This window comes from Camelus dromedarius, chromosome 11 (genome assembly GCF_036321535.1).
Source record: "Camelus dromedarius isolate mCamDro1 chromosome 11, mCamDro1.pat, whole genome shotgun sequence".
NCBI classification, from domain to species: Eukaryota; Metazoa; Chordata; class Mammalia; order Artiodactyla; family Camelidae; genus Camelus; species Camelus dromedarius.
In genome coordinates this window covers 32,247,297-32,274,839 of record NC_087446.1, presented here as the reverse complement: position 1 = coordinate 32,274,839, position 27,543 = coordinate 32,247,297, and the positions used below count along the sequence as shown (strand labels likewise).

At 38.2% G+C, this 27,543-nt stretch overlaps 1 protein-coding gene and 1 long non-coding RNA gene across 2 annotated transcripts in view; both read right to left on the bottom strand.

Moving 5' to 3' along the window:
* Nucleotides 1-2,076: 2,076 nt before the first annotated feature.
* Nucleotides 2,077-7,563, bottom strand: LOC105097437 (uncharacterized). Its single transcript, XR_837939.3, has 3 exons — nt 6,755-7,563; nt 5,159-5,260; nt 2,077-2,186 (listed from the first exon to the last, which is right to left on the bottom strand). It is a non-coding gene; the product is annotated as an uncharacterized LOC105097437 (long non-coding RNA).
* A 1,165-nt stretch (nt 7,564-8,728) lies between these two features.
* The window catches only part of CFAP54 (cilia and flagella associated protein 54), a 242,503-nt gene continuing 223,688 nt past the window's right edge, over nt 8,729-27,543 (bottom strand). Inside the window, exon 68 of the mRNA XM_031462988.2 lies at nt 8,729-8,890. Within this exon, the coding sequence (XP_031318848.2) occupies nt 8,771-8,890 (120 nt within the window). The 3' untranslated portion in view covers nt 8,729-8,770. The remainder of the gene's footprint in view (nt 8,891-27,543) is intronic.

Genomic DNA, 27,543 nt, shown 5'->3' with positions numbered 1-27,543 from the left:
CTGACTGAGTTCTACTCCTTAAATACATTACAAGATAAGGAGTGTCCTCAGGGGAGAAGCTGTCAAATGTGGGTCTCACCTACTTTGTTTCCCTTATTGTGAGAATCATGTCCCCTCCAGTGTCTGCTATTTTCAGTCATTCCCCAAGAGCTTCAAACAGTTATTTTAGTTCTGATCTTATAATTGTTTATGCTCTTTTTCAGTCCAAAGTTCAAAACTAGGATGAGCAGATGGTCGTTCAATAAAACCTACTCTGCTATTAGCAGAAATAAACTCCCTTTACTGCTAAAAAATTAACAAAACTCTGGTCTTTCTAGGCAGAACCGAACTTTCCTGGAAGGTGTGTGTAACTATATAAGAATAACAGTAATGATAGTAAGAGATCATGGCTATTGAGCGTTCAGTATCTGCAAGCTCCCTGTTTTCAGTGCTTTATCTGTCCTCAGTTTATAGATGAGAAAACAAATACAGAGAGGTTAAGAAACTCACCCAAATTCATAAAGGTGGTAAATAGGAAAACCAGGACTCCAACCCCCATGGCCTGATGTCATAGCTGGCTTTTGTAACCATTAAGCTAGGGTGCTATTTAAGTGGGAGCTGCTGGTTGATTCTGATGGAGAGAGTTTAGAGGGGATTCAGCTTACAGTAGGGAACTGAATAACCTGTATGCTTCTTTTAAAACTATGAATCCACTATTCTATAAAAATTATAACCCCCAATCAGCAAAAAAATATTAATTTTTATGTCAGAAAAATTATTTTGCTTCAATCAGAAATCCAGAAAATGTACACATAATAAGAGTAGATTTGCATGTCTACCTAGCTCTTGCAAAATCAGTTCTCTTTTCTCTACTTTAGAATTTGACTTACAGCATCTCAAGCAGAACTACATACTTGTGGTTGCCTGATTACTGTGGCGCTAGTTGTACACTGTGTTCACTCCGAACGCAGGGTTAAGATGGATGAACCAACTTACTTCAAGCAATTCGGAGCATCAGCCTTTGAAATTTTGAAAGATAGCCATTTTGGTGTGTTTTTTGGCACTACCCCCAAAATATCTGAAAAATATTTTTAACGAGTGAAATTGCTCTAAGAAAACAAACACATTGAAATAGTTTTCCTCAGACAAAAACGAAACTGTTCTTGAGATCAATTAAAAAAAATCTCTTTCCTTGACACCCCTCCCTTGACACATGCCTCCCAAATGGTTGTAAACTAATTAATCAGAAATGAATATTGTTTTGCAAAAATAAAATAAATGAAAAACTCTTGAAAGAATAGTCTACAGTCCTTGAAGTGATCTATATTTTAGTGTAGGCTGCTGCTGAAGACATAACTTATTTAGAGTATATTCTCATGACCAACCTACAGGAAAATCTCTTTTCTGGAATTAGTACCAGGAACAGCAGTACTTCTCCTAAATCTGTGGTCTGTTTTTCCCTCATAACACAGTTGACTTTGTAATGTGTTACATTTACTTGCCACTGAACATTGCAGGAAAGCACACAGCCATGTCTGCGGCTGACCCCTTGTAATACTAAACTTTGTAACAGCATCTTTTTTTCAAGATATTAATGCAACTCTTGGCTTCATCTTACTTTCCTACCTTTATTTGTTTTCTTGGCCTCATTTTTCTTGGGTTTTAATTAATGCATATTTGTAAGCTACCTTAAATCTCTCTTTTAGGCAGTGTGAATAAAATGAACTGAATGTTTTCAATTTGATGACCACAGTTTGAATAATGAGAAATATCAACCAGTAAATGAAAATTGAGAGGCAAAAAAAACTTGAAAAAATTCACAAAATATATAAAAAGGATGAATAGCTTTCATAATGAGGAATCTTGAATATCAACCAGAGAAAACTAGATGGGCATGCAAGTAAAAAATTTAGAAAAGATCCTGAAAAGGCATGAACATAGAAAAAAAGCAATGGAGAGATAACAAATGTGAAAACACAGTCAGTCTCAGTCTCATGCGAATCAAAATTTAAGGAGAAACTTCTGGAAACAATGGGAAAATAAATTCATTTCCTTGAAATTCACTTACCTTGCTCCTTGACCTCAAGGAGGGGGACAGATAGGCAAATAAACATGTGTAGGATGTGCAGAGCATGTGTGTGTTACAGGCAAGCACTGGGGGAAGTGGTCCAGACAGGTCCAAAGGAGGGGAGATGCCTGGTCTGGATCTGGAAAGAAGAGCTGGCATCATTAGATGTGATGAAGGCAGGGACTGCCTAAGAGGCATACTTCATGGGCACAGACTCTGTCATTTAGTGGGCACTTGATAAATATTTTTAAAATAAAGAGAATGAGAAAGGACATTTCTGCCAGGAAGCAAAGGCACAGAGTAATGACTAAAATCTATCAAATGAACAAATGCATGTATGAACGAATGAGCTGTTTGTCAGGGAGATACTAATGCATCTAGGAAAAAGAGATTAAAGGACCACCCTCCAAAGGACAAAACAAAGATCTGATTCCCCCTAACCCTTATGGATTATTATCATACACTTTACTACTTGGAAGGAGAATTCTGGACAATTCCTTTGGGTCTAACTATATCCTGATTTTTCTAACTGCATTTCATCCCGATCACCAGGCCTGAACACTCCCAACTCAGGCATTTTCCCAGCCAATAGGCTCTGAAAAGGCCCATCTGTGCTACACTTTAGGGAATATGAATAGTTGCATCAAACCTTGATACTCTCAGTCTGAAGACGGTTTTTCTCTGGCTATAAGGGAAGACAGATGTGCTATAGGGAATACATTTAAATGTTAACATTGGTTGTTTCACAGCAGTGGATTTCTGGGTAACTTTTATTTTCTACTTTGTACCTTTCAGTGTTTTGCAAATCCTCTGCCTCAGTTCTGAATTGCTTTTTTATAAAGACAAGAAAAGAAATCAGGTCAAGAAATTCCTGTGAATCTTACGGGGGAGAATTAAACTAGGAAAAGTTGTGGAACTACTTAAGAAATATACTGAGTTTTCACATTATGGACAATTTAAAGAGAGGGTGCAGGGTGATTTGTACTTGGGCAGAATATGGTTTTAGACGTGTTCCATTCTAAGCTACTGAATACAAAATGTATAAATGTTATCTTAAATATCAAACAGGACTAAAGGCAATTTAATAGCAATTAATTTTGTGTCGCCTCCAAAGCTCCAGTTGAAAATGTCCTTGTTGTAATCAAATTCCTATGCTTCTTAACCCAGCATTTTAACTAATGAATTTAATTATGAAGAAAACTGCAGTCACTATAGCCTTCTTAATCATGCCTGTGTTTATGGACAAAAAAAAAAATCTGTTGCCATGGAAATTTTAGTGTCAAAGTTGCAACTCATAAAGCTTTACTGAAGTGTAAAGTAAAAATAGGAACTGATCTTCAGCGAAGAGAAACTTCTTTCTTAATGTATGTTTTAAAACATTGACATTACGGACAGCAGATGGATTTTACAAGTGAATCTCGTTTTATATAACCAAGCAATTATGTGAAAAGTTTGGCATATATCTCATTTCGGAAAACCAAATAATTTAAAGTATAACTAGGGAACTTAACAATAGATAGGAACTGCACAGCGAATCTGCTCTACTATCTTATGCTAAAATTAATGTTTTCATAGACTGTTTTCTAAAATTTGGCACTTATATAGTTGGACATTAGTTTCAAAATGATTTTCAGTTGTCATTAAAACAGAAAATAATGGAACCAGATGTGAACAATGGAGTTACAGCTGTGTAATGAGACCAGAGTCATAACTCACATTTAATATGTATTTACTGATAGTGGAGCCAGTAACTACACTTGCTGGCCAACAAGCTGAGGAAGGTAAATGATGTGTTTCTTTTTAATTTATGAAATAAAGCAAATATATGCAAACAAGTATAAGCCAATACAACAAACATTCAGCTTAAGAAAGAAAACTTTATAAATGAAACCTCTTGGGTGGTCTTACTAGACCTCATTTCCCTCCTTCATCCAAGAGGTGACCATAAACCTAAATTTGGTATTGACTTTAATCTACCTTAATAAAAAGTTTAGTATGTATTTGTACATCCATAAATACTATGTATCATGTCGTTCTGCCTATTTTTAAACCTTTATTTAAATAGTATCTCCCTATAGGTATCCTTCTACATCACTTCATTTTTTTTTCTTTTGCTCAACCTGCTTTTGAAGTATATCCAGCTGATGTTTCTTTAATTCATTTCCAACTGCCCTGCAGTAGTCTGTTATTCATTCATTTATGTGTTCTGTATAATACTCTACCGTATGATTACATTATTTATTTGTCCATTCTCCAACTGAGGGATATTTAGTAGTTTTCCTTTTTTTTTTTTGTTATTGTAATCTATGCACCAGTGAATATTTTTGTGTTTAAGTTCCCTTGAGTATATGGGTGGAAGCGTCTTTTGGGGATATATCACAAGCATTTCAGATATGAGAAAATGAGAAAGGGTGCTTAAATAGTGGAATTCTGTATCCCCAGTTAGGGGCTTGTCCAATCCTATGCACGCATAGATAATATTAATTAACTAAAAATTATATTTTATTTTTCGTGGATTGAAAATGTCCATGATGACATTATGTATATTTTACCTAAGTTTCCACACTTTGTGGACACCTTGGAGATTCCAAGATACATTAACAACAGTGATGTTCCTAGTCTCAAGCCGAACAAATGCCAAAGGACTGCTGGATGGGCTCACACACTAATGACACTCTCGAACTAAGGTTAGAAGACCATCCTGTGAAATATAACAATACAGAACTATGTGCCCTTGGGCAACGTTAAGAGCCAAATGATCAGGGCACCAGGAAGCACTTGAGGAGTTCTGGGAGCCCTGTGCTCTGTCATTTGAGCTGGGATAGAGGGATTTATATAATGCTGGCCGGAAGAGAAAGGAAGAGAAATGCAGACCAGAGGCAGAAGCCAAATTTCTAGTACTTTTCAGAAATGTACCAATATTTTTTTCTGCAATTCAGTGAAGGAGAACAAGTCAACTGGGCTGGGGGAATGTGGAAAGTGCCTACATGGGAACTGAACCGAGACTTCTGCGTTTAAGCCTTTGAATAGCTGGCAGGTGGTCAATTTCTAAAGCAATCTCTTGGAGATTGATTTGGAGAAAGATGTGGGGAGTGCTGGGGCTTTTATTACCCATCACGTAGCTGCTGGCACTGGCTCCTCTTCTCTCGCTCCCTGCTTCCCTCCCTGCCTTTCTCCTTCTCTTCTTCCCATTTCAGTTTTCCTCCTGTCATTCTGTTATAATTAAAACAAACAGAAAATATTGCAGGTGTCTGCTATAAAGCATCTGCAGATACTGTACGTTGCATGGGGATGGGGGGAAGGGGAGGAAAGCAGGTCCACATTGTGCAATTTGGTCTTCAAAAAGACCCTGAAAGACATTTCTGAAAATAAACATATCTCTCTTCCTGGCAGATTTTGAATTTTCTGTTTGTTTGTACTTCAGCTTGGTTCATCACCATTTCCTCACTGCCTTGCACAGAAGCTTCAGTGCTAACCAGTGAGTGTTGGTCCTATTTTAGAAAAGACGGGGGATTTCTGGAATGATGACTTAAAATGAGGAAACTGCGACTGCAGGGTCTGGAGCAGTTTTAGACAGTGTTTCTCTCAGTCAAAACAACACCCAAGAATGAGAGCATCTGTAAGTTATTAAAAGTGGAGAAAAAGTAAAAATGTGCTGAAATGTTCTCTGTAATAGTTGAAAGGGACCTGTCTTCCCCAGAGGAAACCAATATATTGGCACAGATAACACTGGGGACACCCCCCATGCTTTCTTGGGGGCATCCATTTAGGTCTGCAAGTGATTTTTAAAAATCTGTTTCTAGGGTGTTCCGTGATAAGTATTCCAGTTTTAGCTTGAGATTCAGTTATGTCTTCCTCTCCTTTGATTTTCAAATTTCCCAGAGCAGTAGAGTAGGTGCAAGGACTGGGGAAGCCAGGTTAGCAACAAAGAGCTCAAATTCTCCAGCCAAACAGAGCTGGGATTTGGATCCTGGCTCTGCCTCACGCTGACTGTGATCACTGGGCAAGTTTCTAAACTGCCTTATGCTTTCATTTCCTTATCTGTAACATAGAGGTCAGTCACCCTGTGTGCATCATGGTCATAACTCTTGTGAGGACAGGAGGAGATGATGCATATGAAGTACTTATTAATACAGGGCCTTGCATGATAAATGCCCCAGAAAGGAGACACAATAAATGTAGTGATAGTGATGGTGGAGGTGGTGGTGATACCTTTGCTTCTCCTCCTTTTAGAGCCCCATAGTGTCATCTTTCCTAAGCTACATATGTACATATATACATACATATATACATGCGGACATCCATTCATCCATCCAATCATTCATTCTTTCAATTCACAAATATTATAGACCTCTACTTTGTGCCAGACATCATTCTAAAATAGAACATGCATTTATATTAATAATATTTAAATAAATAAAAACAAAAAGCATGCAATCAGTAAAAACTTAATAGTCGGGGGAGGATATAGCTCAAGTGATAGAATGTGTGCTTAGCAAGCCCAAGGTCCTGGGTTCAATCCCCAGTATCCCCATTTTAAAAAAATAAGAATTAAATAAATAAACCTAATTATCTACCCCCCAAAACAAAAAAAAATTTTAAAGCTTAATAGTGATGAAGAATGAAAGACACGTATATACATTCTCAGGAAATTAACATTAGGTTGCAGCGAATGGCCTTGCTATTAGTCAGGCTGTATTTCCATACCTGTATTAAATGTGTAGTGCCTTCTCCTGTGCCTCTTGCCTCTCTCTAGTGGCCAAAATTTCCACAATAAATTTAACTTCCCCTGGGAGAAACACAAAACTCTTAAAAGCATTCTCCATCCCAGCAGAGAAATTTAGAAACCCCAGACCCTGGTCAAAGGATTTGGAAAACTTCACCACATTAGAGCCATCACGTTCTGAATGACTTTTCTGGACGACCTCAACTGTATTTCATATGATGGTAGAGTCACTAGGCAAATTTTCTTTCTGAATTTAATGATAAATATTTTGTTCCTTTCTTTTTCACTACAGCGTGGTCCCTACTGATTTTCTGCCTTTGTTTCTTTCCTTTCCATTATACACCACATACTTATCTTCCCTGAAAGCCAGGCTATCAGTCATTTCATTCATTCATTCACTCATTCATTCCCTTTCACTCAATCAACACTCCTCAAATGTCTACTAGGGCCAGGAATGTGTCACTTTGCTCCTTAATCACCAGTAATGGTATCCTATCACATACTGAATCAAGCCCAAAGTCTTCACTCCAGTTTGACCCTTAGAGTTTATCTTATTTTCCATCATGACTGTCCACTCCATAGTAGGAGAGTCCTTTGCACATATACCATATTCACTTTCATTCTTATGCCTCTGTTCTCCAATAGCATCCTCTCTGCCAGCAAATTTTCAACCATTATTATCCTTCTTATCATAAAAAGTCTTGCTCAAGACTCATTTCCTCTATGTAGTATTCTCAACAATTCTAGCTTGATTATTCCTAGACTGGAACATCATGGATGAGAAAATGAAAACACACAAAACAAAAAACCAGGGACTAATATAAGGTTGCTACTTTTTCTTTTTTTGTAAAATAAGAACATTTAAAAATATCAGTAACCAGCTATTATTACCACTACTTCATGAAAGGCCATTTTAACACAAATATGGAGCAGGAAATCCATAATCTTAGAATAAAGGTCAGTTCATTCAACACATTTAAAGTTAGAAAAGACACATTTACGTTGCCTTATTTTTTTCATTTTACTATGAATGCCCATTTATGAGCCAGTATGTAGGAAGCACTTATGTACAGCATTCTTCAGTGCTAAGCAAAATGGGTCAGAAATGCATGATCCTTTTCCAACTTGGTAGGGAAATGACAACTCCTAGCAGGATGACCATTACTACCTCAGGTACTGTGCTAAGTACCTTTTTATCATATCACTTGATTTAATCCTCACAGAAATCCTATTAATATGCCCATTCTACAGGTGAGGAAACGAGGGCTTAAAGAATTTGTTACTTTCTCAGTATAGCAGAACTAGTAGGTGGTGAAGTTACTATTCAACTCCATGTCTATAGAGTTCCATAGCCTATGCTCCAAAACTTTATGCAACATTGTCTCTTAGAAATATAATATTTGAAAGGTCTAATTCACCGCAGATTTCTTCCCAAACCACACAGAAAAACTTCCAAAGTTGACTGACCACATGTCGAAGTTTATCCAGAGTTTCTCAGGCTTGGGCCAGATAGTTCTTGGTCATGGAGGGCTCTTCTGGACACTGTAGGATATGTCACAGCACCCCTGGCTTCTACCCACTAGATGCTAGTGGTACTCTCTTCCCAGTTACAATAACCAAAAATATCTTTGCACACTGCCAAATGTCACCTGAGGGACAAGACTGACCCCAGTCAAAAACTACTGGTTTAATTCAGTCTTGCTGTATGGACACATCTAAAGGCAACCTAAATGTAAACTACATAAATGTGGAAACAGCTGCACTGTGCACAGACATGTTTTCTATGACCAGCTCTGTAAGATAGCTGTAATAAGCAACGTTATCATTTAATTCAAATACTATTTAAAAATCACTCAAAACTATAATTTTTAAAGAAATTTAGCCTCTGTAAGAAGATAATCTTATCTTGCTTATTATATGAGGACAGTACCAAAAATTCACTTCAAACCAAGAAAAGCAATAACAAATCCTTTATGAGGTTAACGTGTAAAGAGTGTTCAGGGAATTATCGACACCATCCAGTTGAAAAGGCTTCCTCCTGATACGATACAACCATTAGCAAGATCAAAAAGTCTCTCAAGACTGAATATAGATGGCAGCGAGATATCAAATGGGACCTGAAAAAAAGCATAAAAGCATTCATGAGATGCACTGCTTCAAACTGTTGACTGAGCTGACATGCTAAAAATACACAAATACCAAATCCATATCATAATTTTACGTGAAAAATATTTAACCTAATTTTTGGCCTAACTTTGGCCTAAAGACACAAAGTTTCACGTCTCTACCCTGCTGAATGTCACATTTATTATTTTATAATCTACTAGCATTGATAGCCATGAATCTATAAAAACAGCAGATTCCTATCTGTGAATCTATGAAAATGAGCCTACAAAATGGCAGACACTTCTAGAAATGTGGATTACTCGTATTTATACATCACTCTAAGTGTAGGAATTTGGGCCCCGTCCCAATGAACTGTTTCCCTCCGTAACAGCTTGCCCAGTTGACAACTCTCCCTCCCTCACTTTGAGCTTACATCCTTGACACAGTGAAGTGAATTATGTTTGGAGCACACTGGTGGAGAAACACCTAGCTACCATGCTGAGGACCAGTGTAGCCAAAGTGTATGAGCAGCCTGAAAAATGGAAACTAAAGACTGCTTTTGTGGTCATAGCACTGGTTATTTTCTTCATAAACATGAAGGAAAGGAGGCAGATGTTTACTGTTCAGGCAGGCCTAGATACTTCTGAAGATAAATGAGCAAATGTCATGTAGAATGGTCACAGTGAATTAGATTCTTGTGGCCTTGAATCCTCGTAAGGAACTAGATAGAAGACAAGTTTTATTAATTTCTTGTCTATTTGTTAAATGAAATTTTTATTCTCAAGAAAGAGTAACAAACTTAAAAGTGGAGGCTTGTTTGTATTTTTTTTTCTTAACTTTATTGGGAAAAATCACAAAAGTATTCCAGTGCTTTCTACAACTTCAAATAATAAAGAAATAATAATGAAAAAATTAATAACATCCTCCTTTCTTATTCAGTCCTTAAGTAATCAGTGTTACCAGTTTGAGGAATGTCTTTCCAAAACTTTAAAAATCCTCATACAAATCATGTGGGTTTTTTCTTTTCCTTTTTTTCTTTCATTTTTGTGAAAGAGGATAACGAGATTTCCATTATTTGCTTTTTCAATGGCCAATTTGTAAGAGAAATCCCACCTCAGTCAACCCAGGGAGGCAGAATAATCACATGGAGGTTAAGAGTGTACATTCCAGAATAAGACTGCTTGGTTCAAATTCAGATCTCACAATATACTAGTTATGTGAGGTGGAATAAAATATTTGATCTGTTTAAATGTCAATTTCCTAATTTCCCTACCCTAGTCCTTAGCAGCCACAAAGATGCTTTCTGTCTCTATGTATACGTCTGTTCTGGATATTTCCTAAAAATGGAACCATACAATATGTCACTTTTTGTGTCCAGCTTCTGTAACTTATCAAAATAATTCAAAGGTTCATCCACATTGTTGTATCAGTGCTCCATTCCTTTTTATGGCTAATACTCCATTTTACAGATAAACCACACTTTGTTCACACATTCATATGTTGATGGACATTTACACTGTTTCCACTTTTGGGCCATTGTGAAAGTGTTGATTAACATACAAGTTTTGTCTGAGCATCTGATTTCAATTTTGAGGGTCCATGTCTAGAAGTGAAGTTACTAAATCACATGGTAATCCTATGTTTAATTTATTGACAAGCCACCGAACTGTTTTACATTGACGCTGCAACATTTTATATTCCCACTAGTAATGTATGATGGTTCTAATTTTTTCACATCCTCTCCAACTCTTGTTATTTTCTTTTTCATTATACAAGTTTCAGGTGTACAGCATTATAATTTGACATCTGTATACACTACAAAGTGATCACCAACACAAGTCTAGCTGCCACCATCACCAAATAGTTGACCCCCTTCACCTATTTTGCCCACACCCCAACCCCCTTCTCCTTCTGGTAACCACTAATCTTTTCTCTATATCTATGACTTTGTTTTTGTTTCACTCATTTCATTTTTAGATTCCACATTTAAGTGAAATTATACAATATTTGCCTTTCTTCATCCGATTTATTTCACTTAGCATAATACCTTCAAGGTCCATCCGTACTGCCGCAAGCAGTAGGATTGCATTCTTTTTTATGGCTGAGTAGTTTTTCATTGTATATTTGTACCACATTTTCTTTATCTGTTCCTCTATTGATGGATACTTAGGTTGTTTCCATATCTTAGCTATTGTAAATAATGCTGCAATGAACATATCGGTTCATATGCCTTTTCAAATTAGTGTATTCATGTTCTTTGGATAAATACAAAGAAATGGAATAGTTGGGTTATATAGAAGTTTTACTCTTAATTTTTTGAGGAATCTCCACACTGTTTTCCATAGTGGCTGCACCAATTTATAGTCCCACCAACAGTGTACAAAAGTTCCCTTTTCTCTACATCCTCTCCAACATTTTTTTAATTTGTCTTTTTGAGAACAGACATTTTAACAGGTGTGGCTTTGATTTGCATTTCCCTAATAATTAGTGACTTTGAACATATTTTCGTATGCCTATTGATCACCTCTACGTCTTCTTTGGAAAAATGTCTATTCACATCAACTGCCTGTTTTTTAATTGGCTTGTTTAGGGTTTTGTTGTTGCTGTTGAGTTATGAATATAACTGAATATATGATTTACAAACATCTTCTCCCATTCAGTAGGCTGACTTTTCATTTTGATAATGGTTTCTTTTACTGGGCAGAAGCTTTTTAATTTGATGTTGTCCCATTTTTTTTGTTTTGTTTTTTGCTGTTGATTTTTGCTTTTGTTTCTCCTGCTTTTGGAGCCAGATCCACAAAAACATTCCTAAGACCGATGTCAATGCAGTTACTGCCTGTGTTTTCTTCTGGAATTTTATGATTTCAGGTCTTATATTCAAGTCTTTTATCCATTTAGAGTTAATTTTTGTATATGGTATAAAACAGTGGTCTAGTTTCATTCTTTTGCATGTGGCTGTCCAGTTTTCCCAGCACCACTTATTGAAGAGACTATCCTTTCTCCATTGTATGTTCTTTGCTCCCTCATCATAATTAATTGTCCGTATACATGTGGGTTTATTTCTGGGCTCTCATTTCTGTTCCATTGATCTATGTATCCATTTTTGTGCCAGTACGAAATTATTTTTTATTACTATAGTTTTGTAATATAGTTTGAAATAAAGGGAGTGTGATACCACCAGCTTTGTTCTCTCTCAGGATTGTTTTGGCTCTTCAGGGTCTTCTGTGGTTTCATACAAATTTTAAGATTCTTTGCTCTAGTTCTGTGAAATATGCCATTGGAATTTTAATGGGAATTGAACTGAATCTGTAGATTGCTTTGGGTAATATGCTCATTTAAGCAGTAATAATTCTTCCAATCCATGAACACAGACTATCTTTCCATTTTCTATGTCTTTAACTCTTTCATCACTGTCTTATAGTTTTCAATGTACAATTCTTTCACCTCCTTGGGTATGTTTTTCCTACATATTTTATTTATTTTAATGCAACTGTAAATGAAATTGTTTTCTTACTTTTCTTTCTGATAAATTATGCCACAGAGTTCTGTATATTGATCATCTGATGTAACAGTAGCCCGTTTGGACTCTACTCTGTTCCAATGGTTTATAGCTATACTTACTCCAATCCTACACTGTTATTGTAGCTTTTTATTAATAACTAGAATTGCAAACCCATTAGCTTTCTTCTTTTTCTAGATGTTCTTGGCTATTCCAGGTCCTTTGCATTTTCATGTAAATTTTCTAATACTACTACAAACGATAGCTTTTTATAAATAAAATTTATAGTTTCCCCTGCAATATAGAAATAAAATTTACATTTACATTGATATGATATATAACAACTTTGCTATATTCACTTATTTATTACAAGAGCTTACCTGAAGACTATTCTGAATTTTCTATATCTGTGAATAATGAGAATTTATTCCTTCCTTTCCCATAATATCCTTTTAATTTTTCTTCCTTTATTTCACTGGCTAAGAATATTCACAAAATGTTAATTAGAAGTGATGATAGGGTGTCATTAACATATGATTAACCGACTTTTCAATTCAGAGGAAAGGGAAGGTTTATTTAATATTGTAAAATTATCAACTACTAAAACTCATCCTTTACTTACATTCTGTACAATTTTTTTTAATTTACCCCTAGGCATTTTATACTTCGGTTATTATTGTGAATGGAGTTTTAAAATTTCCATTTTTAAATGTTATTCTTAGTAGGAAAAAAAAATATTGATTTTATATCAGCCATTTTATGAGATTCTCTTAATCTAATCATTTAAAAACTCTTAGGTTTTAGTTTTATAATTCTATCATTTACAAATAAATATAATTTTGTTTATTATTTCTCAATTATGTTACAGATTATATTCTCTTGCCTTACTGCAACAGCTAAAAATCTCAAAAGAATGTTAATTTACAGAAGAGCTATTGAGTCTTATTATTCTTAGTACTTACACTTAAATTAGGAATAGAAGGAAATCACTTAAGCATGTTCCAGATAATTTATGAAATAAACATTTTGTTAAACAGGAAAATAAAAACAGCCACTATCACTGAAATCATAAAGTCCAGTTTTAAAAAAATGTTTGAATTAGGTGAAAATGCTAAATTTATCTCACAGCCAGAGTACATCAAAATTATAAATATTAAGAAAATCTGAACGTGCTTTAGAAAGTCAGTTACATCTTTTTCCAAGAGAATTCAAGATTTAAAAAGTAAAATAAAATGTAATAAATTTCAAGTAAAATGATATAGCTAACTGGTGAAGTATTTCTTTAAACATGTTTCTTGAGCTGTATCTACTCAACCTTGATTTACTTTGAAATCTAAGTGTTCTCACATATATTTTTACAATGTGAACACACCCACGGGGCTCAGAGGCTTTACGTGACTTGTCTGAGGTTTCTCAGCTAGTGTCAGAGCCAGGGTTTACACCCAGGCAGACTGGCTCCTCAGAGTACCTCCCTAATCACTCTGTTGCATTGCATCTCCTCTACTTCCCAGCCACCCCCTGAACCCCATCCCACCCTGTCTGTCAACCATGATGTGCCCCTGTGCCATGCAGCCCCTCCTTCCACTCCCAGCTTACTCCAGTCTCCTGCTTTTCCCATGGGCTCTGTGGCACTTTGGACAGTTTTCCAGCTTCAGCTTTTGGAAATTTTATGGAAGGTTCTAGGGCTTCCACAGGGAATTTCTCAAGAAAATTTAGGATTCAGCTGAAATGACTGAATTTCTTCCTTTGTCATTCAATAGAGATATGATTGGCAATCATATATTACTGAGAAGTCTTGTATGTGTTTTGAAAATGGCTTTGAGTCCAAATTGCCCAGGATAAGGTATCAGAGAATCGTAGTTCCTTTCCCTGGATTAGGAAAGTCTTTGTGGAAAGGATAAAAACACCTTGGCAGGTAGCAGATTCTAATTTTGTTCGAGTAGGTTATGCTTCAAGGAGCAACATTGAAGAAAAGATGATTCTGCCTGTCTAGAGAGGATGAAAGTCTGAAATAGTACAAGGAAAGGAAAGGGAATTAATCAAGGTGGAGCACACTGAAAGGATTCATTAAAATCCGGCCTAGACTTAAATTTGTTTGGGGGAGTTTTGAAAGCCATTGGAGAGTTAAACTTTACTTATGCCAATTCTATATTTTATGAGTTTCTGCATGAAAACTAGATTCTATCCTGATGAAAGATTTTATTACTTTCGGGTTTTTTTCTAACAATTTCCCTTGATTGAACGAAAAATTATATGATCTTCCAAGTATCTATGATTTTGTTCGATCCACTGAGTTTTTATTGAGCACCTACTTTGAGACCCCTTCTTGCTTCTGTCAGCACAGAGTCAGTTGCCTTTTCATTGATTCTAAGTGTTAGTGACCCAGAAAAAAGGGAGAAAGCCAAGTAACCACCAATCAATTAGATATGCCTACTCTTGTAATTGGTAAATGAGATATAAAAAGTCACAAGCTTTGTGATATGGATGGATTTAACTCTGCCCCCTTTCAAGGATCTTAAAGCACAGACTCAGTCATAAAAACAAATGATATCTTCACGGTAGGAAAGCAAATACTATTTTATCTAGCATTCTCACATATGTTTTTTTCTACCATGTTTTCTCTCCTTAATGTATCACCTGAATCTTTGAAGTTAATGATTTATTGGATTTTTTTGGTCTGAGGAAAAACATTCATTCCAAAGTAGAGAGGATAATATGATACTGGCTCACCTGAGAACTGATATCATGAATGACTGGTGACCCACCTAATAAAAAGCTGCAGAGGAGAGGGAACTAGATGTATTTGGTTTCACTGTACTTTATGTGATCAAGAAAATCCCAAGACCAACAACAATGTTATTCTCCCCAGTCTAACAGAAACAGCACCTAACGCTTAGAAAAGTGATATATAACCCTACCAGACCACAGGAAATTTCACACTTCACTGAGAATAAAATTATCTTTTTCATCACTCTAACTTTTGTATTAATAAAAGTTTAAATATAGCAGAAAGGAAGTTTTTTCTAACATAGTATCAGATAAAAGGGTTATATTGATCAGATGGTAGAAATCTTTTCAATTAAAATTTAAATAAACAACATTATTATAATGACATTTTGCAGAGAACAAGAAAATTAGAAATTAGACAGGATTATGGCAGAGAAAGTATATGTTCAGGAAATTTGTTCAATTGTTGCACTGCCTAAGAATAGAATCTATTCTTAAATCATCATCACTATCACCATCACCATTACTGTCGCTGACACCCTGCAACCATGGAGCCCTGGCTATGCATGGCATTTCCTTGAGCTCTTGAGCAGAGTTCACCTTTTAACAAAGGAAAATTCTTGCTCAGACATTGTCCCAAGAAATCAAATGTTTCAGTCCAGCCAAAAACATTTCAGCAACATAAGGGGCCCTGCCTCCATTTTCACATCTAAGTAGGTGCCAACGGTGTTCGGAACAATGGCCTCTTTACTGAAACAAAGAAGAGCACCTCCCTGAGAGGAGATATATTGAGGGAGACTACATTCACTGGGATATATGTTTAAAAATCAATGCTAGATGATGGTTATAGTTTACAGTTGTGATACAATAAAAAAATAAATATTTGGTCTTTGCCCCAGGTTCTTGGCATAGAGCTCCTACAATCCTTGGAAGTTTTCTTTTGTATGCTAATAGGATGACAAAGGTAGGGAAAGGTGACTAGATAGCTTTAATATGAGCCTGGTCACCAGGAAAACCAACCATGTGATTACAGAGTTTAAATTTTCAGCCCAGCACCCTGACCTCTGAGGAGGGGAGAGGAACTGGAGATGGAGTTCAATCACCAATGACCAATGATTACATCAACCCTGCTTCCATAATGAAACCCCCATCAAAACCCCATAATGACACATTCTGAGGAACTTCTTGGTTGGTAAACAAACTGACGTGCTGGGAGGGTGACACACCCAGAGATGGCGTGGAAGCTCTGCTCTCCTCATCACCCTTATCTTGCCCTACGCATCTTTTCTATTTGGCTATCCCTCAGTTGTGTCCTTTATAATAAACTGGTAGTCATAAGCAAAGCGTCTTCCTGAGTTCTGTGAGTCATTACAGCAAATGATTGAACCTTAGGGGCCATCGTGGGAACTCCTGAGATTGTAGTTTGCTGGGGCAGAAGTATGGGTAGCCTGGGCACCTCATGTGCAGCTGGCTTCTGAAGTGTGGGCAATCTTGCCCTGAGCCCTAATCTGTGGGAGTCTGTGCTAACTCTGGGTAGTAGCGTCAGAACTGAAATACTGGGCACCCCATTGGTGGCAGAGAATTGTAGAACTGTCTGGTGTCAGGAAAAACCACACAAGAGTCACATCTGGTATTATGTAGATTAGGGCAGTGCTTGGCTAGTGAATGTTTGGGGGGCCTTTGGGGCTTTCTCCTTCACTCCTCCTCCTCCTCAGCACCCCTTCTCATTCATTTCCCATCACCCCTACCCTAGGCTGAGCCTAGGCACTACGTGATGGAAGAATGACAGGTGGCAGTAGTATTTCCATTATGGGTATATGATTTTTATAGGGAACTATTTAAGAAAACAATCCTTTAAGACCAAAAGAGACCCTTAAGAAAAAAGTGAAAGTTTAGGCTGTACATAACTAGGCTTATTCTGACGGCTCAGGAGTCTATGTCCCAGAGAAAAGAGCCTTTGAAATCTGACACCCTATTGTGCTGGAAGAACAGCTGCTCTCTCTCTCCAGGAAAATATTTTTCACCACATAAAGAACAAATAAAGGGTCTCAAGCAGGGCAAATCCCCTTTAAAATATCAAAAGCTCTAATCAGAACAGGAAGCATGGGTTATACAACCAACAGTGAAGTACATAGGGCATAAGGGCTAGAAGTAAGTTCATGGCCAATGGTTCAGTGCTCATAATCAGAGGCTGGGGAAGAATTAAAGTAAAAGTGTTCTTGGATAGAGGACTGAACAGAAATGCTTATACTCAATGTGTTGTAAAACTGAGTGTCTATCTCTCACTCTCTGTGGAGATGTGAGAATAAACTCTGATGTAGTGCTATATCTGATGGTACTCTTCTTTACATCACTGCTGTATTTTTCAGAGGATGATTTTAAAGCTTTACCAAGTCCTAGTGTTTTCACCCTAGAAAAAAAAAGCTTCTCTGAATAAAGAAGCCTGCACTTACTGAGGATTGGATAGGGGCTGGAGACTTTATTTCATTTGTAAATTAACTGTTAAAAATGGAGGTCAAAGGAAAATGTGATAGAACTATGGGTCACACTGTAGAATGTATTTTTAACCATGAGTGGGTGACATGTTTATGATGTTTTCCCCTTACTTCTACATTAGATAATAAACTTGAAGCCAGAAAGTATGTTTCCCAGTCCCTTTAGAGCTCTTCAAATTCCAACAAATAAGGATTCATTGAGCACTCTCATGTATTCACCACCAGTCAAGGATCTTCATTTTTCATTTTTTTAACTCACTGTTGCAGTACAGGCTCCTGGGAAGCAGACCCTGAGCTGGAGCTTAGCTTTCAGGGAGTCTATTAGGGCACAGCCTTGGGATCACCACCCACGGGGAGAGGGAAGAAAGCAGGCCTAGGCAGGGAGAGGAGCTGCACTGCGGTGCGGTCACAAGCCCCCAGCTAAGCCCATGGGGGGCTCAGAAGCTGGGGTGGCCCTTCAGAGTTGTCCCAAACGGTGGTAGGGAGGTCAGGTCTTTGCATCCCCATTATCAACCAGTAATTAGATACAGACATCCACCCAACCCGAAAAAGGTCGTGTCCTTTAGCCAGGGGCAATTCCTGGAGAAGGGCTGAAAGCTGAGGGCTGTTGGTCCTCACATTCTCAGGGCTGGGAAATAAGTTCTTCGGTTCTGAAGAGGGGATCTGAGTAAACTAGTGAAGGGGCCATGACAGGCATACATGTTTAATTCAGTGCTTAACTACAGAACCATTAAACAAATGGCACTAGGGCAAAATGCATACTAGTCTATAACCAATACAAGCTAATGGGAGATTTAAAGTGCTAACTAGGGATTTTTACACCACATTTCTAGATACTTCTTTTCTGAGTCATGGTAAAACAAACTTAATACTTTTGCAGTATCATTTCTATTAATCTCTTTATATGATTAACCTTAGGGACATTTCCCCCTCTAGAGTATGAGAAAGAGAATTAAAAATTAAGGAGTAGGAAGAAGATTCAGAAATAGTATCTTCTCTCAAACATTTTCCCATAAACTTAAATATGAGGAAATTCAGTAATTTCACTGAAGCCTAACTGTTCCTGACAAATTTTCAATGGAAGCTCTGGAACCTTGCATAAAATTTCCAAAAGCTGAAGCTGCAAAAGTGTCCAGGGAGCCCCTGAGTGCATGGGTAGAGCAGGAGACTGAAGCCAGGTGGGGGTGGGAGAAGAGGCGACATGCAGCAGGGCCTTCGTGGTTGACAGACATGGAGGGGGAGGTCAGAGGACAGCTGGGCAACGGGGCAGAGGAAGTTCAACAGGAAAGTGATCTAAGGAGTCAGTCCGCCTGGGTGTAAATCCTGGCTCTGACACTAGCTAAGGGACTTTGGGTAAGTCACTTGAATCTCTCACATGTGAAGTTAGGATACTGGTATCTATCTCCCTTACCTGGAAACAGAAATCTAAAGTCACACGCTGAACTTTAGAATGACTGTGTGGATTCATTTCCTGTTGCTGCTATAACAAATGTACGACAAACATAATGCCTTACCACAACACAAGGTTGTTCTCTTACAGTCCGGGAGATAAGAAATCTGAATTCAGTTTCACTGAGCTAAAGTCAAGGTGTCAGCAGAGCTACTTCCTTCTGTAGACTCTAAGCAAAGAATCTGTTTCTTTGCCCACTGTAGCTTCGAGACACCATCTATATTCCTTGATTTATAGCCTTTTTCCATCTTCAGAGCACATCACTCCGCTTCTACCATTACAATACCTTCTCCACTTCTGCTGTCAAGCCTCTCTCTGCCTCCCTTTTACAAGGATACTTGAGGCTACATTTAGGGCTCACCTGAATGATCCAAGATCATCTCCCCATCTCAATATCCTTAACTTAATCATGTCTGCAAAGTCCCTTTTGTCATGTAACATAACAGGTTCTGGGGATTAAAATGCGGACATCTCAGGGCAGGGCACGATTCAGCCTACCACAATGTGTGACTAAATGAGATGGCTTAGCTCTTAAGAATATCATATTGATATCATATCTTCTCAGCAGAGTTTTGGTAATTGAAGTTATTGAAGTAACTCTGTTTTAAAAATCCATGGCATTCCAAACAAACAAACAAACAAGGCATTCTTGGAAATGCTTATTGTGCCAGAAGTTATCAGTGCTCACTAGAGCATGTGCTTGCTCCTCTACAGTGCTCTACATCCCTGCACATTAGACTGAGGCCAGTAGAACATGAGCAGAAAGTATGGTAGCCATTCCATGCTGGCTCTTAGAAATGGTCATCCTAATGTATTGCTTAAACTTGGGCACTTTGGAGAATAGAAAAAAGAGTGCGTTAACCATTACACCAAATCCACAGGTACACACTGTGACTTCTGCAGGCAAACCAGAACATATAGTCACCCAACTTAAAAACATCCTGCGAAACCCCTAGCCCTCGCTCCTCCTACTTGGAAGCCACGCAGTCCAGGTAGCAGAGTTACAAGTTGAAGGAGAGGTGCCCACCCCTCACTGGACTTTGCATGAGAAAGAAATGAACTTTTGTTGCTACTGAGATTTGGGCTTTATTTGTTAGCATGGCATAGCCTAAGCCATTCTTACTCCAATGCGCCTGCTCTGGCAAGCTTGTTCTCCCCTTGTTGTGTTTCTGAATAGGGGAAATTCCATCAGAGTAAAGGCTGAACTCCACTTAAAGGTCAGGTCATTGATGCTCAGCAGCTAAGTTATAGGAAGAAATGCTCTAACTGGGTACAAATGCCGAAGCTGGGTTCCCACCTGAAGGGCTGTGTCTGGTCTGCCTGTGGGCTTTTGACCTGGGATACAGAAATGAAAACCCTAGAGTTCGAACAATACTTGGCATTTCTTGATGCTTTTTTATGAAGGAGCTCACTGAGCTTAACATCTGGCAACTAGAAACAGGGGGCTCTTTTTCAGAGCAAAGGCTTTACAAAGAATATGAACTCAAGTCTGCGTTTTGTTCATGGGACTTTGTTGCTTAGAGTAAAGGCATGAAGGGCTTTGTTAGTTAGCAGCTCCCACTGCAGCAGCAAACTAGAGGACAGACCCATGTGCACAGTGTGGAAAGAAAACACGGCTCACGCTGACTCCTTTATTCACATCCGTATCCACCACTAGCAGCTGCGAACCATTCTTATAACGCGGCCAGCACTGACTGGCAACTTCTGATAGAAAGCCTAACAGGGCTTGCAATTTACAAACAGATTTCACATAAATTACTTCTTCTAACTCCTTTTAGTATTTCTAACTTGAGCAAGCAGCCTTCGTCTGTCAACATTAATAAGAGGACATGGAGAAGGGGGCGAGGAAAGAGAAGAAGAGTGGAGAGAAGGGGGGGAGGGGGAGAAAGGAGCAGGGAAGATGAATCAGGTGGAGTGGGATCCACCCCTGAGACTTCCTGAACATTTACTCCACACTATGTGTCAGGTACCACATCACATACTTTTGGGCTAATGATAATTCTGTGGCAAAAATAAAATGTGTCAAATTTTATAAGGATTTTTTTGGTTTACCAAAAGCATAGGTTAAAGGTTCTCCAGGGGAAAAAATGCCAATCCTCAAAGGTTACAAACTGTATGCTTCCTTTAATATAACATTCTTGAAATTCAAAAAAATTATAGAAATGGAGAATAGATTAGTAATTGTCAAGGTCAAGAAGAGGGGTGGGGCATGGGAGGTGGGGGTGGCTATAAAAGGACAACAGGAGGGGTCCTTGTAGTGACTAAGCTGTTCTGTATCCTCACTTTATTAATGTCAGTATCCTGGATGTAATATTGTAATACAGTTTTATACTACAGTATTATACTATTATTTCTTAAAACTGCACACGTGTCTACAATGATATCAAAACAAAAAGTTTACTTAAAAAAAGATGGTTGAAAAATTATGTTAAGAATACATCTATTAAACGTCCATTTACTCTTCTGAAAATTAGCAAACATTTTGATAGGCCAAAAGCCAGCAATGTGGAGGGTTAACGAGGATCACGTGAAGAAATGACTCATTTCTCATTATTTTAAGGCTGGGAAAAATAAAGATGGCCACAGTGTACTGGTGCTTACCACTGGCATAGACGGGCGCGATGTGTGGTATACTGTTTCTACTGCGATCCTACACGTGGAGTAGCTACCACCAATGCACAGATAAGGAACTGAAGCTGAGGATGAAGCAAGGTGCTCAGTTACACCATCAATAGACGGTGGAACCAAGAATCAAATCATGTTTTTTATCCACTGAGATATGCTGCTTCTGAGACTTTCAACAGCACCTAACTGACCTGAGGTCTTTAAGGATTAATGCTTGTCCACGTGAGCAAAACTGGACTGGAGCGTGTGCTGGGTGCTCCTCTCACCATGTGGTGTTCTCACAGGTGGTTGAGAACATGATGGTATCAGTTGCCTGAGATACAGGGGAAATAAGAGCAAAAATCTCAAATGGCTAGTGTCCAAAGTGTTAACATGGAAAATGGGTAAATTTATACCTGTTCCTCATTTGTGGACTTATTTAAATATGAAGAACATCTGCCCAAAGAATTTCGAAAGGCTTGTCAAATAACTCAGATATACGAGGCAAACATCAACACCCTCCTAAAATGAAAATACAACTCCATTGTTAGGGGTCTTTTTTTTTAAAATCAAGACAAAAAACCATTTAGCAAAATAGATGAAGTGAATGAAACTAAGCTTTAACTCAGTTTTCAGCAAGACAGAAAGCAATGAACTGATCTGCCCTCTCACCTCCTTTGAAGTTATAAAGAGTGACTAAACTTCAGGAATTTTCCCCTTGATTCAGAAACACAGCTGTACCCAGAATGAAGCCAGGCTTGCTTTATCAAGCAGCATGCACACTTCTCGCCACTTTTACAGTAAATACATAGTATCAGGTTCGTGACTATATTTTGGTTTAAATTATATCCAAGTATCATTATACCCCCAAATTGCATGGCTAACAAAAGTAGGACCAGTGCTTTGAGCACAGAGTACATAAAGGTTCTCGGTTCCTGGATGAACAAGAGCTATTTCACCTTGACACTGTTGCTGGCAAATCTCTGAGAGATGAGCATTTTGAAAACGCTATAAACAGCTTAGCCTTTTCTTAGCATTTTGAAGAGCACATTAATAGCCTGGCCTTTTCTTAAGGGCTTTCTTTTTCCCTTAGCCAAATTTGACAGTTAGAAGTGAACAGTGAGAGGATGGAATCAAAGTCAGAGTTGTGTTTTAATAGCAGTGTGGAACTGATGTCATCTGGCATTGTCTTCAAAAGGATGTAAGAATATTAAGTGGATGTCTCATGAACCTACACACAAAGGATACTCTTCACTTAAGGACAGAATGACAATGTCTCACAGAAGAAAGATGTAATTCTTGATGCCCATAAAATCTATTCAGACAGCTCCTGGCTGGTACAAAAAGAAATCTGCAACTCTCAACTTAATCAAAGGAAGTTATATTAATAGAATTAATTTTTTAATACTTGGTAAACACCTACCACAGACCACCTTGTTCCCAATGCTCTAGATGACAGTTTAAACACAGTATGGCATTGTCACCATTTAGGAAGTTTTGTTAAGAAGAAACCAAGAGGCATAAGGTGATGCAACAAAATTAGCCAAAGGAAATTAAATAGTCTAGCACCACCCTCTGGGACATAACAGTCCCCCCAAAAGTGATGTGGAAGCTACCCCACATAAATAAGGACACACACAACCCCATCCAACACTCAGAAAAACCACGTAGGTTATTTCAAAGGATACTTTGAGAATCTACCTAGTTTTTCCTCTATCCTATAGGCATAAACACACTTAGCAACTCCAAAACGGTCACCTAGTGTATGTGGGGAGAGTTGCTGACTCATTTAAAAGACTGCCCGAGCAGGTTGCCAGGAGCAGCCTCTGCTCAGAGCAGGAATAGGTCTAGAAGTTGGGAGTGTTTTATCAGATGTTGTGGCCGACTGCACCTTCCCAAAACGGCTGCAACAGCTCCCAACCCACATGCCCTTCTTAACAATCTGATGTTGAGACTCCTCCCATTAACAGGTGGAGTCCATGTCCAACCTGTTAAGTATGGAGATATAAACCACAGGCTTAAGAGAGAGTGGTGAAAATCAGGCAGTCTGAGTTAGGTTAACATAGGTTAGATGTGCTATTACCAATTTTTACACAATAACCCCAGCAAACGATAAGATGCTAGCACTGCAGAGCAACATGTCAGCTGACAGGCAGGGTCATGAAGTCTATATGGGGTCCTAAGGCACAGGCTGTCACACGATAGCATCAATACCTCGGACATAAAATTAAAGACGCAAATAACTAAATAAAGTGATATGTTAACGTATGTGTAACTCTATGTCTCCCTCTTGCTGCTCTTCCTCCCTTTCTGTAATTCTTATCTAAATCTTCTGAAAAGATATCATTTGAGGGATCAGCAAGTGGTTGATGTCACTATCTGATCATAAACACATCAAAAGCAGTTATTTTAAGAATCAGAAATAAGAGAATATGGGCACGCTAAATTCAGCCATGTAGAAAGGAATGCACATTAACCATGCACATAACAATGCAGTGTAAGTCATTAGAATCTTAACTGTCATTAAGAATTGTTTTAGGTTAAATTCAAAATGTTTTTAAGGAAACATACTGCATAATTAAACTACTTTCTATTCAACTGTTGCTTGAGAAGTAATGACAGACATCAAGCTGTCCTGGTGCTTTCTCAGAGTAAATGAGAGGAATTTTTTGGATTTATTGTGAGACAAATTCACAGCTGCTCCAACCCACCAGAGCCTCTTACAGGCTGTCAGCTGTCTTAGCAGTGCTCTCACCTCACATGTGCTTCTGTTACCCTCCTGCATCTGCCTCTATGGAATCTTGCACTCCTGTAGCCGCGAAGCCAAGTGCTGCTGCAGAAAAACCACAAGCCAAATAGCTAGTGCCTCCCTAACAAATGTATAATTTTTAGATTTCATTGTGGTCCCCAATCCTTTTATTTGTCCTTGGTCAGTTTCCTTGCCCATCAGACTCAAAGACTGTGAATATTCAAGACCTTCATCTCTATACCAGAAGATCATATCCTCAACCCTCTACCCCACTCCAGTAGTAGAGGAACTTGCCTCTACTTCACTGAGAAGGTGAAAACCACTGGGTGTGAACTGCCCCAGCCTCTCCCATCCTTTTCTTACAAACCTACTTACTCCTTCATGGTCCAATCTGCTCCCCCAAGAACTACAGAAAAAAAGTCATTTTCCTCTGCCACCAACTGTCTCACGCACACTGTCAGTGTCTTCTGTTCCCTGCCCTCTCCCTAAGGCCTCGCTCCATCACCTTTCCCTTTCTCTTCTAGACAGGAGACCCCTACCCTCCTAGCACTTTGCCCTCACCACTGCTGTTGTACTAACATCTCACCCGAGCTCTTCTTCCACCCACTCCAGACTTCTCCCCTAAACCTTCTCAAAGATTCATCTCCACTTGCAACCTTCACTTTCTTATCTCTCACTCCTCAGCTCCCTGCAGTATCTGCCCACTAACGTCTAACAACACTCACTGGGTGTAGCTTAGTTAAGGATGCAGCTCCTGGATTTAAGCAGAACTGTAGCTGACTCCTGCCTCCTCTACTTACAAGCTGCGAGAGCTCGAGCATGCTGCTAAGCTTCCCTGGGCATCAGTTTCCTTATTTCTATATTGGGGATAATAATAGGAACCAACTTCATAGGGGTCTTGTAATATTAACTGAGATGCTGAACACTGAACAGTGTCTGCACATGCCATGTGCTGAATAAATATTAAAACTATTACTACTACTAGTAGTATTTGCATTTTAAGGATTATTAACATCATTGTTTGTCAGGGACTATAGTAGGTCTAGCTAAAAATTCTGAACGAAAAAAAATATCCTTCTAAACTCACGCAGTCAAGAAAAACCACTCTGCAGTCTCCTTATATAATGTGTCTTATCTCTTGGCTTAGGATCACCTTTTCTATTTTCAAAGCAGGATCTGCTTGTAGGAATTTATGATTCGAATCAGTTCAATTCATACACATATACATGTACACACACATACACATGCATACACACAGATACATATACTACACACACAACATGCACAGATTAGGGAAATTTACTTGTATCATGTGAACCAATGTGAAAATATTTAATTTAGCCACACGCAGGAGCTTAAACTTATGCTGCCTTTGCAGCAACAGAAGTATCTACCCCAACGTTCTGCATGCAGCTGGAAGTCAGCAATTACTGAAGAACAGAGAGTCGTATAAATCGACTTAGTTCTCCCCACCGTCAGTCACAGCAAAAGCAGAAAGAGTATTTTTAGCATCATGTTTGAATCCTACCTGACAACCAGGAAACTGTAATAATTCCAGCCTATATAGGAATGAAAGGATTGCTTCATTGCTGGAACACCAGAAATTATACCTAATGGTCAATTACATTCTGTGATTAATCGCTAAGAAGGCTAGCATGGAGCACTTATTCCCTGCCTTCATTTCCTCGCTAGTCTCAGGCGTTTTGTTGTTGTTGTTGTTGTTGTTGTTGTTGTTGTTGTTGTTGTTGTTGTTGTTTTTGGTCACAAGCTGTGTGTGGCATTGATTTTAATTAAGAAGAGACAATACAGGAAAAAATACAGGAAAAGGTGATTATAATAGATATGTTCAGAGAGCAACTAAACTGAATGGTAAGACCTCATCTCAGTGACAAAAACGGCTTCACTAAGGCATGCAATTTGGTTTGTCTATCAATTTAGTTCTTGGAACAAGCTTGTAAATGTCCATGCTTCATCCCAGCACTATCAGGGGTGTCTTGCTCTCATTGCAAGTGTTAGTATGGGGCTCCACTGGAGTCACCTTATCTGGGACCCTCTTCACCACTGGGATCTCATGCTGGAATCCTGTACCCTGACCTAATTCCTCTAGGATTCAACAATGACTTACATTATAGGCAGAGAAAATGATTCCTGGTTTTCTCTCTCTCTCTAACACTGTTGCTCTGCTATTCTATCAATATTTCAAAACAAATTTGGATCTTAAAAATCTGTTGAAATTAGTTGACTAGGGGATAAAGAACTCACATAGAAGGCAGGACCATGGCAGGGATGATGATGATGATGATGGTGATGATATAGCTAATAATAACTGAACAGTTATTTGTGTTAGACCCTCTTCCAAATACTTAACATACATTATTTGCTTCAGTTCTCACTGCTATGAGAGGTTGGCATATTACTCCACTTTACATATGAGAAAACTGAAGCTTAGAAAAGTTAAATAACTTGCCTCAGACCATACAAGATCCAAGGCTGGGATTCCAACCAAGGTCTGTGAGAAGGCAAAGCCCACTAATGTTATAAATCATGTGTCTTAAAATAACAATTTTTTTCCTGTGATCTACATGTAAACCATAGTTTGTACAAAACTTAATTTTTATTATCAATGGTCTGACACAGTAATTCTACATATTTCCATAATAAAAAAATTACACTTCCCATTTTAAAAAATGGGAAAAGAACAAGAATGGTCAAATGAATAAAATAACATGAATAGCCAGATGAAAAAGAAATTTAAGCAAATATTAAATTTCTGATATTTAAAATCAAAGAGAATTTAATTCATTTAAGGAAACAGTAATCAAGTGATATAGTGTACAAGGCACTGCAAGAATTTAAAGATTAAGACAGCATCACCCTGGCCCCCGAGAAGCTAATGATCTAGTGGCAGGGACACAGTATAGTACTTCAGGTGTTACTTCAAATGGCATCTCCTAAGAGAAGTCTTCCCTGAGCACCCTCTATCTAAACTGTTGCCCCATTCCCTGTTACTTTCTATTACAGGGATCAGCATATTTCTTCTGTTAAGGATCAGGTTGTAAATAATTTAGGCTTTGTGGGCTATATGCTCTCTGTCAAAACTATTCAACTCTGCTGTTGTAGCTCAAAAGCAGCTATAGACC